The following is an 18668-nucleotide window of genomic DNA, read 5'->3' on the forward strand; positions in this document are numbered from 1 at the left end:
TCACTGTCAGGGCGGCTAGGATCTGGAACCAACTTCCAAGAGAAGTGGTGCTGGCTCCTACCCTGGGGGTCTTTAAGAGGAGGCTGGATGAACACCTTGCCGGGGTCGCTTGACCCCAGTACTCTTTCCTGCCATGGCCGGGGGTCGGACTTGATGGTCTGCTCAGGTCCCTTCCGACCCGACCAACTATGAAACTATACCACAGGTTATAGAATCAGCTGGCAGGAAATCCTCCTGGAGGAGTCAGACTTCACATTCATTATTTCACTTGGACAGGTCTTTATTAGTGTGCAGTAGGCTCTGGGTACGTTGCAGGTTAGGTTTCTGCATCTGGGGATACACAGGCCGCACAGCACTGTGGCTGAGGTCCAACTTATGGGGGAAGTGGCCCCCCTTGAGGTAAAGCCACAACAAAACAGCTAAGCAGCTTGTTAGACGGGTTGCAACCTACCTGCATTGAATGATCTGGGCTCTGCTGCGTTAATCGATGAATCATCCATTTGGACTGAATGTTGATCTGAATGTCGGGTCTCCTTTGTATTGCTGACTGGCTCGGTACAGGCCTTGCTAGTCTCACAGCTTTGCTGTACTCCATTTTTCAGAGATGTTGCAGCGATAGTGTTGATACACTTCACAGCTGTCACATGGTTTAATTTGCTAATAATTTGTCTTCAGCTGAGACTCCTTTTTTCTTTTGATAGAACTAAAAAATTAAGGTAAGCCACAAAAATGCCTAGCAAATACATTAAGGGATTGATTCAAATACACGAAGAAACAGATGATGGCATGCTTAGTTCTTCCTGTGGTGTTTAGCTATTACAGAGACCTTTTCAGACTCCAGGTCACTTAAACAAAAGACAGTTCTATCTCCACCAGAGTCATTGTGGGTTTTGCACTTAAATGTGCCTGGGATTTCACTTCACAGCTGCTGTGCACACATTCCTAGGACAGTACAGCTGAAGACACTTTCCTATCTGTCTTAGTTTAATTACAGAAATCTGCAGGGTTGTTTTTTTTAAAGTACCATAGTTTTAATCCTGTTAAAGCACTGAGGTCTGTATAGTCATAGTACTTAAAATTCAGATGTACATTTTTTCTAATTAAGAAGAATGTAGAAATAATGAGCAAATTAAGCCTTGAGATAACTGTGCAGTATCACTATCGCTGCAACATCTCAATGAAAAATGGAGCACAGTAGAACTGAGACTATCAAGACCTACACTGAGTTGGCCAGCAGTACAAAGGACACCTGACCTTCAGACCAACGTTTGATCCAAATGGATGATTCATCAGTTAATGCAGCATAGTCCAGATCATTCAATGCAGGTAGTTTCCACCCCGAATGCTAAGGCTCTGTAATGGATATTTACACTTAAACTATTTATAAAATGGCTTTTTATTAGTTCCACAGGCAGAATATTGTAGTGCCCCTTTCCAGGCAGGTGTTCTCTATTTTGGGAGCATAGAATTATAATTTTAGTGACTATATTTATTAAAACAGTCCATGACACCCATCAGTTTGTGTGCATACCGTATTTTGTTGCATAGAACATGCCCTGACATGTCATGTACACTTGATTAATGAAAGGCGAAATGAAGAGAAAAAGATTCTCCTTGCAGCGAGTAACTGAGTAGCAGCAGCGAGGGAGTAGAGCCTGCTCCACAGCCGGCAGGACTGTTATTACCATATTTGTTGCATATAAAGTACAGTACAGGTAATAAATTATTTTAAATGTAAATGCACCTTGGTTTGGTGTCACACAAACCATTATGGTACAAATTCCTACGACTGTCCTGACTTCATAGATACATAAGTATATGTTTATATAAAAGTATCACAATTTACATTATATACTGTAGGCCAGGGGTGTCAAACTGTCCTGTGCCCCGGACCTGGACCTGGACCGTGAGGCTCCTTGTGACCCAGATCCAGGTTGCCTGGAGCTTCTTGGGCTGGATTCAGACTCAGCAATGGGGTGAATGGCAGCAGCGACTGCGGGGCAATGGTGCAGGGGTTAACGCAGCCATCACGTGCCCTCCCTGCTGCCAATGTATATTCCTGTCGGGGCGCCAGGTCAGTGGCAGGCTGTCCCTTGCTAGCCTCGCCCCAAGTTCCTGGCCCCTCTTGAAGTTCACTGGGCAGCAAAAACTGCTGCATGGGCTAGAGCTGGCTTGGATGCCCTGTCCTAAGCCAGTGGAAACTTTGTACGAGTATCTGTCCTTAATGAGTTCTGAGCTCTGTAAAGGTTGGATCTGTGCTCAGCTCCCTAGGCTTTGAAAGCTTTGATCTTACTTAAGCTTAGTGGGTCTGACAAATGATACAGCCCATGGGTGTTGCAACATTGCTGCAGACACAAGAACTTAACATTTTTAAAACTGAGATTGCTCAGGAAAGTAAAGTCACACTATTGCCTGTGATGTGTTTGTTACCTGATTAATGGCGTTGCCTGTGGGTTAGCGAAGGTTGGGAACCACTGGTTTACACTTAATTCACTCTGGATTTAATCAACTCAATACTTAGGGGATTTTGGTGGATAAAGATAGGTGAGTTAGGAATTAATAGTTTACAAAAGAAAATGGAAAATTAAAATGTCGTTGGAGATTTGGACCACAAATGAGGCCAAAAGCTAGGAATAATATTGCCTCAGGTCAGACATTCCTGGTAATAATTATAAACCAGGTAAAAGTTCCATGTAAGGGAATGGCCATGTCCCCCAAAGAAAATAAGTAAAGCCTGAGAAGTAATACAGACTTCTCAGATGTGTGAGATAATCTGTATTGCTAGTAAAGACAGACAAGAGGAATGTGACTGGAAAGCAGCTGCTCACATGTCAGTAGATACCTGACAGGGGCACCTGGAGGACAGTAGGTAATAGCTCTATCCTGTTTTCTAATTTCTAACGGAGCCAAAGGGCAAATTAACAACTGGCAAGGAGTATAAAAACCCAACCAATACCTAGCAGTAATCTAACCTTCGCCTCCCATGTAATTATAGGAGAATGAGTAAAGGAATACGCATGTTGGCTCATAGTTACAAAGGTAATGAAAGTGTTAGGTCATGTGTAGTGTAAAATCTGATCCTTGAGGTAACTGCATCACGAATCAATGAAAAACTTATTAACTACTGAGCTAGCAATCATAAAAAATTAATGTACAAATTCAGCTATTGACAGGCAATTGGATCAAGACTGAGTCGTGTTCTAAAATAGTGATTGTAGCGTTGTAGCTGTAATGGGCCTCCGGCAGGTGTTTTCCAGCTGTGGTCTGCACCCCTGGGGGCTTGCACACTGTCTAAGGGGTCCACGTAAGATGGCTATGACCAATCAAAAGTAAGTGAATACCCACATGTACAATTCAGAGGGGTCTGCACCTCCCTTTGAAATTTCCAAAGGGGTCCACACCTCTGTTTGAATTTTTTCAGGAGTTTGCAAATGAAAGAAGCTTGAAAACCACTGGTCTACGGAATAAATGAGAAGCAGGATTTGTTTAACATCTCTCTTTTTTTTTTGGTCCAACAGTACAGTTCAGGAAGTCAGGCAAGGTTTTAGGCACAAAATGCTATTCTTCAGGTCACCTCTTTCCCATCTGCATAGTTGGTCCAGTAAAAGATATTTCACTTTGAGTCGAAAAACAAGTCAGGAAAATAAGGATTGGGCCAACATGGGGCATCATAAACATCCAAGGAAATGGAAACCTTTGAGTTGCCACTGCCTAAAAAAAAATGAATTGTATGCTGTTCTGAAAACCATTGGCTTAGCAGCAGAAGTAGCCTGAATGAATTGCTTGGAGTACAGACCCTTTCACCAGCAGTAAAAGCAAAAAGGTTCTGCCAGCTAGCTAGACTGTTCACGGGTCCTCGCAATCCTAGAAGAGCACAAAGTCCTAACACTGGAACCAGTAGTAGGCATCTCATGGATCCTTCATTGCTCTCCCTGCAAAACCACCCACAAATCAGCCTCGGTTTAGTGAACTGCAGGTCAATACAAGGCTTGGAATAGGTAACATAAACCTGTGTACTTATTTCAGCGTCACGCACAGATGACTTTGCCACCTAAGGGAGTTGATTGGCTCCCTTGGATACAAATAAGCTCAAAGGCAAATTTTTAAAAAATGTTAGAAGGAAATGGAAAACTAAGCTGGGACAAAATGGGCATAAGCAGCATTGCATCTATCTTGCTTCAGCTTTTTCTAATTTAAAATTGAAATAGCCTGTTTCCTAATTCAGATAAAATATTCTCTTCTGTTTCTTTTTGCAGGTTCCCTAGAGTCTGTTACCTGAGGGTTTTGAATAGTAAAATGGTGAAGTGTTCTCACTACACTAAAGAAGTGTGCTGATCAGTCATCATGAATCATTTTCAAGTGCTGTAATGCTAGATGACTGTTTCAGTTACCACATGCTGTCCTTTTGGTAGCTAATAGCTTAAGGACTAAGTTAACATAAAACTAATCTCAGATGTAGAAGCCTCTATGATGCTGGCTTGTGAAGAGATAAAGTTTCATGTATTCATGAGGTCAAGACCTTTTCTTTTTTTATGGAGGAATATCACATTAAAAATACAGTATCCATTTTCAGTTGAAGGACTAAAAATTATAGAGTATCAATTTTCAGTTGAACAGACTAAAATTATACATCTATACAGTAGTTTGCAGATAGAAGTAAGAACAGTTTTGTAAATGCATTGTACCGTTCCAGGAAATTGCATGGATATGCAGACTTTCTTTCACGCTATCTGAAACTATCTGCATGTGCTTATTACGTTTAAATTAATTTGCAGCAGTGCCTAAGACTGGAGCATATAGAAGCTTGATGGATATTAAAGATTGTGAAATCGGTATGGCACAGTGCAGGTACAACATCTGTGTGGAGGTTTTTGTTTCCTTGCCTGTTAAATAGCTGATCATCCAACACTTGAAATAAAGGATCAGAAACCAAGGAAGTTATTCTCTCCTGCATTGAAACAATATACTTACTACCCCAGCTGTGTTTAGAGGGAAAGATTTCCAGTTCTAAAATTTCTCTCTTGTCAGTTGACCAGCATCTTAATATAAATTCCATTTCCTTATCTAAGTTAAATTTATCCTCGCCTGAGTTTTGCTATTTGCATCTGAACTAGACATTTCAAGATTCTATTACTGATCAAAAAATCATTGGAGTTTTCGGCGGCATTGAGATTTGAGAATGAAAATTCCTTCTGACCTTGAAGCAGGGGAGTTGTTTCGGTAACCACAGTTGATTTTCTGAAGAAGAAATATATTGCACCAAATTCTGTAATAAACTTTGAAGTGGTATTTAGACTGTAATTTACCATATAGTATCTTCAGACTTGCTTTTTCTTATTTTTTATTGAGGCTTTATAGACTGTAGCAACCATGACCAATACTATGTGAATGTTCAATAAACGTTTAAACAGATTACTTTTTATTAGCCATTTTTCTCCTACTGCTTAGCAGGAATAAGTACAATTGCAAGAATTATGATTTTTAGCCTCTCTTCAGATTTAACATGTAAATTGGTACATGTCTAGAAATTCTTTTTTTTTGTTGAGTCATAAAAGAAGATTACAATTGTAATCTTCCGTATGCAGGTTAAATCCTACATTTAATTTGCATATGGAAATGGCTGTATTAAAGCTAAACCAGTCTTCCCTAATATTAAACTTCAAGTGGATTTATTATACATTGCCTCATGGTTAGAACAGAGGGGACCAGGAATAAAGGGTTTATTCCAAGCATACATGATAATTTCCTTTACCTTTGAAGAGAGAGGAGCACAGCATAAGGATACCAAGTTTTTTGTGTTACATGGACTCTACAGAACTTTTTTTCCCTCTTTATTTAGGTCAATGGCACAGATGCAGATTATGAATATGAAGAAATCACGCTTGAAAGGGTAAATATACTTCCATAAACTTTATTCAGCAAGAGGTTTCATACTGTGGTTATATATAGCTGAGACTGATATTACAATCATAAGGGTAATATTTCAATATATTATATATTCCAATATATATATTGCAATATTAGCCTTGTGATTATAATATCAGTTCCTGTGTAAACAGTCACACAAGAAATTGCTTTATTGTTCTTCTTTGTTTGTTATTAGATGCATCATTTATCATTTATTTTATTATAGCTTGTTTTCGAAATTCCTGGTGCCAGTTGAGTATTGTGGAGAATTCAGGTACATAACAAACATCCAGAAACGTCAAACATAAAAAGGACAGTACAGTTGCCATGCTCATTGCTCTGATGGATCCATACATGTTGGTGTTAGAGCAAAAGTATGCAGATATGAGTTTTTTCTATTAGAGCAATGTGTACACAGTTTTCATGCTCGGGGTTCCTAGATTTTGTTACGCTGTGAGCTTTCTTCAACTACAAAAAAAGTTTACTTGGCTTCCTTATAAATTCCAGTTTTCTTCCATAAATCAGCATTTTACTTAATGCCATAGCATTAACAAAGGAGAGTGCTGCCTATTTTGTGAATGACGCAGTAAGTCCAGGCTGAGCCTTAGGTAGCAGCAGTGCACTCTTTGCTGGCTGGGAGGCTCACAGTGTTGAACTGGTGAATCCAGTTGGTAACGGAGTGCCTGTGTTTAGGGAGCTGGAATACGTGCGTGTACAATGCCTCGCGAGCTCCACGCGCTACGTGTGTAAATATCCTCATCGGTTGGTCAGTGCTAGGGCAAGACGGTGCTGTCTGTAGCTCTCATTGGTTAGTTGTAAACAAGGACACTCGCACAGTCTGACTTGTTCCTACACTAATAAACCAAGTTGTATTTTACAGTATGGCAGGAACTCTTCTCCAAAAATAAAATTTTCTCTCCCTCCCACCTCCCCCAGGGAAATTCAGGGCTTGGCTTCAGCATTGCAGGCGGTACGGACAACCCGCACATTGGAGATGACTCAAGTATTTTCATTACAAAAATCATAGCTGGGGGTGCAGCTGCCCAGGATGGAAGATTACGGTATGTTAACTGTAAAAAATAAAAAAACAAACAAAAACAAAACAAAACAAAAAAAAAAAAACCCCCCAAAAAACAGGCTGCTGAATTTTCATTCCGTTTTAATGGCAGTAAGCAAAACATTTTTAAAATTTCTATTTCTTTTAGTTGTGTAGAACTTAAAAACTGCACTGCACTATTTTTGGAAAATGTATTTTGTGTATAATATAAACCATGCATTTAAACCAAGTGCCTTGACATGTATATATTTTTAATTTTGAATGAAGTTCATAGTTTCACAGTTAGTAGGGTCGGAAGGGACCTGAGCAGATCATCAAGTCTGACCCCTTGCCATGGCAGGAAAGAGTACTGGGGAGTACAACAAGGTCGTTTGACCCCAGTTCAGATTCTCCAACTTTGAATTCAGTCGACTCAGTTGTGCTGCGTAAACATGATTTGCCAGTAGTTCTAGCTTCCTTAATGCAGAAGGGTTGGTAACAGTATGTGGTAGGGGTGCACCGATAAAGATTTTTTGGGCTGTTACCGATGGCAGATTATTAATGAGCCATATCAGCCAATATTGATCTAGTTGCCAATGTGCAGCATCTCCCAACAGCTTGGAGAGCAGCATCTGGCTGTTAAGTCTGTGGGGAGAAGCCATTTACGAGCCATCGAGACCCCTATGGTGAGGGAGGGAGAAGGGGCAGGCTGTGCCCAGCCGTGCAGGAAGGCTGGGGGACGGCATGCAGGACAGAGGCAAGGGCAGTGGCTTGTCTGGGGGGGTGGGGTAGGGGCGGCTCCTGCTGCTGGCACACCCTGGGGAAGGCACAGGGGGGCATATGACCTTTCATTTGTGCGTGGGGAAAGTGTGGGCTGCCGCTGTAGGCTGGGGCCTGGAGCAGTGCCACCTTTTTCCCAGTGCAGGGGCTGAGCTGGGGCTGTGCTAAGGCCGGCGGTGCTGGGGGGGGCGGCCTGTTGGGTGGGCTATGGCAACCCCAGCATTCGCCATAGCCACCCCCAAACTCCCCCTTCCAGCACCACCACTGCCTGCCTCACATATAGCCCCAGCCCAGCCCTTTTGCTGGGAAGCACCTTCTGCCCCCCCAGCCCCAGCTTGCAGTGGCAGCTGCCCTTGCCCCGTGCCTCCCCTGGGGTGCACCAGCAGAGAGAGCCACAGCCCCCCCATGCCCCCAGATGAGCCACTCGCGGTTCTGTCCCCTGCCCCAGCCCCAAGCCCAACTCCCTCACTGTGGGGGCCTTGATCTGCCCTCCACACCCCTTCCCTCCCCCTGGCCCTTTTCCCCCACAGACTTACCAACCAGACGCTGCTCTCCAAGCTGCATGGCTGCGCACATTTACGCAGCATTTATCGGCAACATTATCAGCTACATCAGCCAAAAGAAGCCAATTGCCAATAATGTAACTTTGCTTTTATCAGTGCCAATATGATATGAACCAATATGTTGGTGCACCTCTAGTATGCGGGCCCTTATTTAAAGTTTATCACTGCTATCGGACAGGTTCTTAGCCCTGACTGGGTTTGACTGGGCATCCTCAAGGGGAATGGACCAACTGTCACTTTCTTTTCCCTTCGCTGTCCCCCAGCGTGCAGGGCTTGCAGACCGCACTCTCTGATTCTGAGGCAGTGAAGCAGATCTCCTGGCACAGGCCTTGAGCATCTCTGAGCTTTGGTTCTGTGGAGGAGGAAGTCATGCTTGTTGCTAACTCCAGTCCCTCAGCTGCACTGTGCCTGAACTCAGGTTTTATTTCAGATGAAAGTATTCCTTGAGATAGTTGGCTGGAAAAGCTACAGCGCAGGCAGATGGAGGACTGAAACCCGTGCAGGATGATGGATAGCAAACATGTCAGGCCTGATGTTTTTAATTTTTTTTCATGTACCAAGTACATCGCTAGCATTACTTGCTGGCAGTCAGGCCAAGCACATCAACTGGGGTAGCATCAGCATCACATTAAATGAGTGGAAGGCCAGCAGTTTTATAATCAGTTTGCCAGGAGAACGGCAGGATTTCATAGCAGAGCAGAGGTTACATTTGTGAAAGTAACAGGTTAAAATGAGCTGCATCTCAGTCTATGCATCCCATGTGGATGGTAATTCCATTACTGATGTTAAGTTTTTGTAAAAAAAAAAAAAAAAAAAGTCTTACATTCTGACTGCAATATTACAGAATATCACAGAATGCCTAACATACAAATTAAAGCATTAAAATATTTATTAATCTAAAAGTTTTTCACAAGATGGGTTATTAGTTATAAACAAAATAGTCTTCCATTAAATGGTCTTTTCACTCTTAATTATCTTACAGATTGCATTTCCAGTATGATTTGTTATTAAAGAATATATATGCTCCATATATTTTTCAAAAATACATTATGCATTGTACCTCCATTGTGTTAATTCATAGTGTCATCCAGTTCAGATGCTACTGGACCACTGCTATGTTTAGTTCACTATATATAATACCTCTGTTAAATGCAAGGCTTGTTGTTCTCAGGGTCAATGATTGTATATTACGAGTAAATGAAGTGGATGTTCGTGATGTGACGCACAGCAAAGCGGTTGAAGCTTTAAAGGAGGCAGGGTCCATTGTACGATTGTATGTCAAAAGAAGAAAGCCAGTTACAGAAAAAATAGTGGAGATAAAGCTTGTGAAAGGTCCCAAAGGTATGTGGAAGTATCAATCTATTTTCTTCCAAAAAAGATAAAGGTGCCAAGAGGTTCTAGTCATTTGTTTTCCAAAATTTAGTAATGGGCACAACAGTGAAGGCTAAGTTCTTAATTGAACACTCAGGGTTGGTTCGTATTCTCTGTTAGATACCTAATTGCAGTCCTGTTGCATCCTAAGTCCCTGAAAATGAATAATTGCACCCATTTTTGCAATATGCTGTCTGCTTTGCCCTAAGACAGTCACAAAAAATTGCAGCAAGGAAGAGCAGGGCCCACTTACCTTTTATTTTAAGTTTTTCAGGGACTTCAGCGGGGTGATATAGAATCACCCTGAGACACCTTATTACTGTGGTACAGTGTGTCCCTCATAGTTTAACAGCAACAGACAGTAATACAAAAGACAGGTATATTTTAAATGCTATTAATACAGACCTTGCTTAATTAAAGTTAAATTATTACCTTAATAATATAGTAACTTTCAAGAGTAATACGTCAGTCATAGTACTGGACTAAACTTTTCATATGAAATCTATTTACAGAGACTCTTCTGCTTTTGTATCAATATTTGGAGATTTTAAAAGATTCTAAAAAAGCTCTTTAAAGTGAAAGAGGTGGGTTGAATTAAAAGTACTGTAGCTGAGCTATGCATATCTTTCAAAAACGGTTGCAACTTTTGTGTTGTGATTAACACACATTGTTAAAAGTTTTAAAGGTTTTCTGGAAAAAGAATTTTATTTTCAAGCAGGTCTTGGGTTCAGTATAGCTGGTGGTGTTGGAAACCAGCATATTCCTGGAGACAACAGCATCTATGTAACTAAAATTATTGAAGGAGGTGCAGCACATAAAGATGGCAAACTTCAGATTGGAGATAAGCTTCTAGCGGTAAGTAAAGGTTGCCCTTTCCCTTCTGCACCTGCATTTTAAAAGTACATGTCAAGTAATGGTATAATATAGCTAGTGTCCAGCAGCCAGGAAATAGAGATGCATTACACACATCGTTAAAATTAATGCAAACCTAATTTTTAATCAAAAACTGTAAATTTCGTGCAAGTCACTTTAAATTGGCAGCAGATAACACGGCCAGCCTTTTATATTGTGCAAACGGCACAAGCCACTTGTCAACTCCTATTAATTTCTATATGAAGGTGCTGCTTATGATGAATCAAGGGTGCCCACTATTTTGTTTTGGAGCACCTGCCATGTGTGCCTCTCTGTTAGCACCTGATTAAGTCTGGCTGCATTGTCATTCAAGAGTCCTGGCAGAAGCAATTAATCAACTCAGCAGCAGTCTGACAGCTGCTTACAGCACTTAACACCTTCTCTGGGCTGCAGGTGAAGCAGAGCCTGTTGCACAGTACAGTCCTAACTGCGCAACTCCATTGGGAATCGAGGGGCAAGGTTCTGCTGTTCCAGGGGTCTCTGAGTCTCAGGATCCTTGAGTGCTGTGCTATAGGTTGAGCCGACTTAGGAAACCTATGTTGAAGACAGAAGGGCTGGGTTCCGCTGGAGACCTTTGGCAAAAGCCATTGCATCTGGAGCTCCCCAAGGCAGCAGAACCTTTCCCGATGCCAGCAGCTAGGCTATGATTGCCAGCCAGGCAGTGAGGTTGCCAGAATCGCTGGCTACTTGGCATGTTGGCCAGTTTCCTGGTTGCCAGATAAGCCTGCCAGGCATGTCTTTGACTGCATTCAAGTAATGCATTCCTCGCACTTAAAACACGTGCATTCAGTAATTTTCTGAATTTGCAAGCTGGCTCTAAGGTTTCACTTAAAATCCTCTGCATGTCCTGTAGGAGTCCTTGTGCTTCATCACTGGGGTCTGTTATTAGGCTTTTGGGGACACAGGGTCTTTCTCACATTTTAACACAAGCTTTGGTAAGACTAAGTTGCTGCTGACCTAAAAATGCCTACATGCATATCAGTAGCTAGGGAATGACTGGCCTAGAGACTTAGGCGCATCTAACTAGATTTTCAGAGCGCCTTGAAAATCTTTAGTGTTTTTTTCCGTGAAGCAAATGCTTTATACTGTGACTGCAGGATAATGAAGAAAAATAGTTTATATTTGCACCAGGTCTTGCTAGTAACCCTGTAGTGTGGACAGCATGCTTTCATCATCTGATAATGAAGCTAGGAATCAAGAGCTTTACATTCTAATCCTAGCTCTCATTGCCAGACTGTTACACTCCAGCTCATACCATGTGGTGCCTTACTCCATAACAGCAATTATGGAGCAATTATTAGCATCTCTGTAACCAATACTAGGGAAAAATCTTGCCCAGTGCTGTTCTGAAAGGACTTGTGCAGAGTGGGATCAGTACAGTATGGCTTCCCTCAAGTCTGTGTGCTGAATTAGTTTTGCAGGGATCCGCACCCCATTTTAAAGCTTAGTTCTTCTACCTTGTGTTATGGAAACTTCCCAAACAAAACCAGTGCCCCTTTCAGCATGCACCAGATCATCAGCTAGCCTTTTGTGGCACACTGTACAGCTTGAATCACAGGAGCAGGTTTTACTGAAGGAGCTTGTTGCTTAAATATGTGCAGTAATTTAGAGTGAAGATGTTAGCATGAATATAATTCTCTTGACAAAGCACTGTGTAACAATCTAATGATTGTCACCCTGATCGACAATGAATGGAGTGTTGCTGGAGCTCAGAAGTTCAGTAATTTTACTTTGTTAGTGTTACTGGCCAAGGCTACAGGTGCACTTAAATTTTTTTTCCCCTTGTTTGCTTGTTTTTCCCCTCTATCCTGTCTGTGGTCTTGCTATGGAAATGTTTAGACCTTTGTTTTGTACCAATAATTCCACTCGTGTATAGGGACTTGCATACTGTACATTTTTGCATCCTTCTTATTTTGTGTGTCTGCACGTGGCTCTGTTTAGATGCGTGAAAAATCTGCAGTTATTTTTAGAGGGTAATGAGTATAGTATGAATAGGAAAAGTACTTAAGTGAGGGAAAGATCTAGTATTAGCACATTTTGGCAAAATACTCATTTTATATTTTTTTTAATATAAAGAAATTGCTGCCCTCCAAAGGTGTCAAGCGCAGTATTCAATACATTTTATCTTAAGAAAGGTCTTACTTTGTTTAACTTTGCATTTAATGTGATTCCTTGTTCAGACTGCTGGACTGGATTCAACCTTCTGAGTCATAAAACCCAGTTTGCTGCTATTGCTAGCAACCGTCTGAGATCTCTTTCATAAACTGGTCAGGCTCCTTCTTGAAGACAAGTTAAATTTCCCATCCTTACTGTTCCTGCTGGTTTATTGCTTCAGAACCTCTTTGCTTAGTTAGTCAGGAGCCCACTTCTCATTTCCTAAAGTTATTCTTGACTATTTCATGCCCATTTGTTTTTGTCAGTTTTTTCCCTTAGCAAAAATGCTTCTTTTCCTGCCCTAGACTTTACCTCCCCAGTGTGTTTCCAGGCAGCAGAGGCGGGCAGTGGGTCCCACAGGGTTCGGTCCTTGGGCCAGTATTATTTAATATCATCATCAGTGATTTGGACAAGGGTATATTGAGCACCCTCTCCAAGTTCACAGATGATACCAAATTATGGCGCAAAGTTAATACACCAGAGGGCAGGGAGCAGTTACAGGCCGACCTGGACAAGTTAGATCAGTGGGCGGAACGTAATAGGATGCAGTTCAACAAAGATAAATGCAAGGTGCTCCACCTAGGAAGGAGGAATCCCCAGCACACTTATAGGCTGGGGGATGGATGTCCTCCTCAGCAGCTCAGAGGCTGAGAGAGATCTTGGAGTCATGGTTGACTCCAAGATGGACATGAGCCGGCAGTACAACTAGGCCATCAACAAAGCCAATCGCACCTTGTCGTGCATTAGCAGATGCATGACCAACAGATCTAGGGAGGTGATGCTTCCTCTCTATGCGGCATTGGTCAGGCTGCAGTTGGAGTACTGTGTCCAGTTTTGGGCGCTGCACTTCAAGAGGGACACGGAGGATCTGGAAAGGGTTCAGAGGAGGGCCACCCGCATGATTAGTGGTCTCTGTGAAAGACCCTATGAGGAGAGGTTGAGAAATCTGGATCTCTTCGGCCTTTACAAAAGACGGCTGAGGGGTGACCTTGTGGCCACCTATAAATTTATCAGGGGAGGACAGCAGGGAATTGGAGAAGCGCTGTTTCCCAGAGCGCCTCAGGGAGTAACTAGGAACTATGGGTGCAAACTCGTGGAGAGTAGATTTAGGTTAGACATTAGGAAGACATTTTTTACAATAAGGGTGGCCAGAGTCTGGAATGGGCTTCCAAGAGAGGTGGTGCTGCCACCTCACTCGGAGGTCTTCAAGAGGAGGCTTGACAAGCACCTGGTGGGGTCATCTGACCTCAGTCTTTTTTCCTGCCAGGGGCAGGGGGTTGGACACGATGATTCATTGGGTCTCTTCCGACTCCACAATCTATGCAGCTATGAATCTCACCTAGCCTTTGTTTTGCTAGACTGAACAAGCCAAGCTCTTTTTCTCGCCTCCCCCAGGATAGTTCTCCATTCTTCTTGCATGTGAATATCCCTCCTCTGCACCTTTTGAATTCATCTTTCTTCAGGCAAGTGACTGGAAATGTATGTAGTATTTCAGGTAAGGTCTCATCAGTGCCTTGTGCAGTGACATCGGTACTTTTTGTCTTTACCACTCCTGACGAATTCTAGGATTTTACTTATTTTTTCATGGGTGCATCCCATTAATTGCTCAAAATCATCTTATGCTTGAGCAATACCCCAGCTCTTTTCCCCTCACTTGTTTTTAGCTGATGAGCACTCAGTGTTTAGTAGAAATCATAGAAATGAAGGGCTGGAAGGGACCGTGAAAGATCATCAAGTCCGACCCCTTGCTCTGGGCAGGAATACGGCTAAGGTCAAATGATCCCAGCAAGGTGTCTGTCCAGTGTCCTCTTGAAGACTTCCTAGGTTGGGGACTGCATCCCCCCCTTGGGAAGTCAGTTCAGGGATTCTGGTCACCCTTACCATAAAGAAAATCTTCCTTGCATCCAACCTGAAACCATCCTCTGACAGTTTATGGCCACTGCTCCTTGTCCTCTCCTAGGGCGCCCCAGTGAACAGTTTTTTCTCCCAGCTCCCGATATTCACCCCATTCCATACTTCTAGACGGCCACCAAGTCCCCCCTCTTGTCTTCTCTTCCCCAGGCTGAAAGTCCCACATCCCTTAGTCTTTCCTCATAAGGTTTGTCCTCTAGGCCCTTAATCATTCTTGTGGCCCTTCTCTGGACCCTTTCAAGAGAAGGGCCACAAGAATGATTAAGGGCCTGGAGGACAAACCTTATGAGGAAAGTTCCTTCAGTTCATGACTACACTTTCTGCTATTAAATTTCATCCCATTTCTATTACTCCAGTCCTCAAGGTCACTCAAAACTTTTTGTCTGATACTTCGGTCCTCCTCCACATTGATGATTCCTTCAAAGTCGGTGTTGTTAGCAGATTTCACCAGCACATTCTTAATATTCGTGTCAAGGTCACTCTTGCAACTATTAAACAGGATTAAATGAGACCAGTCTCAAGACCAACACTTGAGGGATTTAATTAATAACTTTCCAGCCAGATGTTTCTCCTTTCAGTACTACCCATTGTCATTTTCCTTGATTCAGACCTTACCTCCCATATAATTCTTGCATTTATCCCCATTTCCTCCATCTCGTGGCACAGCACTGAATGTTTTTCTTTCCACCAGCATTTTATGCCACGAGAAAAACAGTTACAAAGGAGAGATCAAGATAGCCTGGTGTGATCTACCTTTGGTCAACCCATGTTGCTTTTGATTTGATTTTTCATCTGTGTCCATATCTTTTCATTTTTCCTTTTTAAATTTTTTTTCTTTTCCCTAAAACCTTGTGTGCTGATTGGGTGGGATGAATGGGTCTGTTAGGTGTAGGCATCATTTCCCTCCTTCCCCCACCCCCTTCTTAAATACAGGTGCCACATTTGCTCTGGTATCACCATCTGATAGATTTATTTAAAATCCTTGCTTCTGGGCCTGTGATGTATGTGCCAGTAGTTTCAGCTTTCTAGGTGGGAGACTATTCCTCCAGCCCTTCAACTTGAGTGTATTCAGTTCTTTTGGTTTTGCTTTCCACCTTAGATGTGGTACTTTCTAGTTCCCATTAGCTATCCTGCCTTTGTCTCATGTTCAGCATTTACTGCCATTTATGAAAACTTCAGCACAATATTAACTTAGTTCTTGGGGCTTACATAAATTATTGCCAGTGTTATCCCATTATCACTGCATATCACTTCTTTCTTTTGTTCATCCCATTATATGGCTCAAGGATTATTAATGGTCTTTGCAGAGTCTGATTCAGCTTAATTTTTGCTGTTTTTGCTTCATCTTCATGCTTCCTACCTATAAGGTGTAGTTTTCTGTGGTGATTAGCCTTTTCATATGCACCCATCTTATTGTTAACATTCTTTTAGAGGTAGTTTTTCAGCTAATGTGGTCTGAAGGTCTTTCCTCTTTCTAGCTTTCAGATAGTTGTGTGAATCTGGACAGCAGAAATGAAGACTAGTATTTCAAGTACTACATACAGTCCATGCATAAAATCATAGAATCAGAAAACGAGGGTTGGAAGGGACCTCAGGAAGTCGCATCTAGTCCAACCCCCTGGTCAAAGCAAGGCCAGTCCCCACCCATGCCAGCCAGAGCTTTGTCTAGCCAGGTTTTAGAAATCTCCAAGGATGGAGATTCCACGACCTCTCTGGGTAACCTGTTCCAGTGTTTTAGTACCCTCTTTAAGTTCTACCTAATATCCAACCTCAACTTCCGTTGCTGCAATGTGAGCCCATTGCTCCTTGTTCTGTCATCTGCCCCCACTGAGACCAGTCCAGCTCCATCCTCTCTGCAGCCCCCCTGCAGGGAATTGAAGGCTGCTATCAAATCCCCTCTCAGTCTTCTCTTCTGCGGACTAAATACGCCCAGTTCCCTCAGCCTCTTCACACAAGTCATATGTCCCAGCCCCCAAACCATTTTTGTTGCCCTCCATTAGACTCTCTCCAACTTGTCCACATCCTTTCTGTAATGGGGGGGCCCAAAACTGGACACGACTCCAGATGCAGCCTCACCGGTGCTGAATAGAGGGGAAGATTCACTGCCCTCCATCTGTTGGCAGTGTTCCTACCGATGCAGCCCAGGATGCCGGTCGCCTTCTTGGCAGCAAGGGCACACCACTGGCTCCTGTTCAGCTTCTTGTTCCCTGTCACCCCCCAGGTCCTTTTCTGCTGCCCAGCCAGTCACCCCCAGCCTGCACCAATGCATGATTCAAGAATCTTTTTTTTGTTGTTGTTTTTTGCTACTGTTTAAAGCTAGTTACCATCCTTGTTTCAAAGGACTAATATTTCCATAATTACAAAGGCTGTTTTGTGTTGTTTCTGTATATATTATTCACCTGAACTCAGCAATCTAATTTGAAAAAGAATCATAAACAACAGAGGCTTTTAGTAGGTTTGTTAAGTGTCGGCTGTTGTAGAGTTTATGGTTTCATAAAATTATTATCCTTTTATTTAGCATGAAAGACTTCATGCAGTAATATCTTATCCATTAGAAAAAATGACTTAACCAAATGGATAGAACTTATTTAAAGTTAATATAATTGATCAGCCTTCTTGTTTTTTTCCTTTTGTTTTTGCTTGGAGTATGTGAGGCAGTGTTATCATAGTGGACATATTCAAAATAAATCTATATTTTAACATAAATTGAGTGGGGAAATAGTCATGTATTTGATAAAAATAAGCCAAAATGCTAATAAAGTGTGTCACATTGTGCTGACATACTCTGGTCAGGTTCATTTAATTTATTTCTAATTCTAGTCTCTAAAATGAAGAACAATTTCCAAATCTTGAAAAAAATACAGCTTTTTATTTGGCTACATATTATGTCATATGGTCAGACATGCATTATACAATTGCAGTTCATAATCAACAAGAGTAAGGTAGGTCAGCTGCATGGACCATAATTTTGCTCTGTCTTTGTTAAAAGACGACTTGAGTCAGGTGGTTGACTTTGTCATTCGCTTGTGTGATTACTTCAGACACAATTTGCTATCTAGGAAATACGAGAGCGAATGTCTTTAGCATAGGGGTGTCCAAAATATGACCCATGGAGCTCTCTCACCTGACCCACGCCACTGCCTGTGGTCCTGGACCAGTGCACCACATGCAACATGTACAGGCCAGTCTTGGGCACATGCAACATGTGGTGAACACTCTGGATCAAGCCCACAGACTGGGCCCCGCATGCTGGAGCCAGGATGCAGGGCTGGTCTGTGTGGGTGTCGCATGCAGTGTGCGCTCCAGACTGGCCCCATGCCCTTTGTGTAGCATGCACCCTGGACAAGCACCATGCACCACTGCACCACACACTGGGGCTGGGGCCAGGGCCAGTGCACACCACATGCCAGTGTGTGGGCCCAGAGCCAGCGGGTGTGCTGCAAGCATCATGTGGGGCCAGTCTGGGGCATGTGCTGCAGGCTGGGACCAGCGTATGGGACTAGTCTGTGGGCCCAATCCGGCCTGCAGGCCAGCCTCATGCCTCTTGTCCAGCCTGCAGGGCTGAATGAGTTTGACATCCCTGCATTAGGATTCTTTCACATACCTTTTGCAGTTACAGAAGTAAGACCAAATTAAAACAAGAGCAAAGCAGATGCCTTCTATAGAAGGTGTGGTCCCGGCGCAGCTCACAGCTGTGCAGTGCAAGACAGAGGCCTCCCTAGTAATAGTCTGAGAAGTGTTCACTATTTATGTGGAGATCAGCTGTAGTTAGAAGGACCCATTTGTCCTGCAGCCCTTCCCAGTCCGACCCTCCACGGTGTCTCCTGGAAGCAGAGGTGAACTGGGCAGATGGAGCTGCCCCACGTGCCTGTTTCATGGAAGAGCAGAAGGTCAGCTGTGCTGGGTGCTACCAGACTGCGGCAGTGGCAGCATCCCCCTGATTGAGAGCTGCTTTGGCAAGTTGAGGCAGCACAACAGTGGTTCTCAACAGGGTGCTGCCAAATCTAAAAAAAAAAAAAAAAAAAAATAGGTTG

The 18668-nt window shown here is 42.8% G+C and overlaps 1 protein-coding gene across 13 annotated transcripts in view; it reads left to right on the forward strand.

The window, feature by feature from the left end:
- Nucleotides 1–18668, forward strand: part of DLG1 (discs large MAGUK scaffold protein 1) — a 317929-nt gene that overhangs the window by 157166 nt on the left and 142095 nt on the right. For 7 of the 13 annotated variants that reach the window (XM_019503520.1, XM_019503521.1, XM_019503527.1 and 4 more), the window contains 4 exons: nt 5840–5890; nt 6844–6968; nt 9458–9627; nt 10373–10512. In XM_019503520.1, coding sequence (XP_019359065.1) covers nt 5840–5890; nt 6844–6968; nt 9458–9627; nt 10373–10512 — 486 coding nt within the window. The remainder of the gene's footprint in view (nt 1–5839; nt 5891–6843; nt 6969–9457; nt 9628–10372; nt 10513–18668) is intronic. The other 6 variants (XM_019503522.1, XM_019503531.1, XM_019503525.1 and 3 more) reach the window with 1 other exon arrangement.

The sequence above is a fragment of the Gavialis gangeticus genome, unplaced genomic scaffold (genome assembly GCF_001723915.1).
Source record: "Gavialis gangeticus isolate Ggan-Ray unplaced genomic scaffold, GavGan_comp1, whole genome shotgun sequence".
NCBI classification, from domain to species: Eukaryota; Metazoa; Chordata; order Crocodylia; family Gavialidae; genus Gavialis; species Gavialis gangeticus.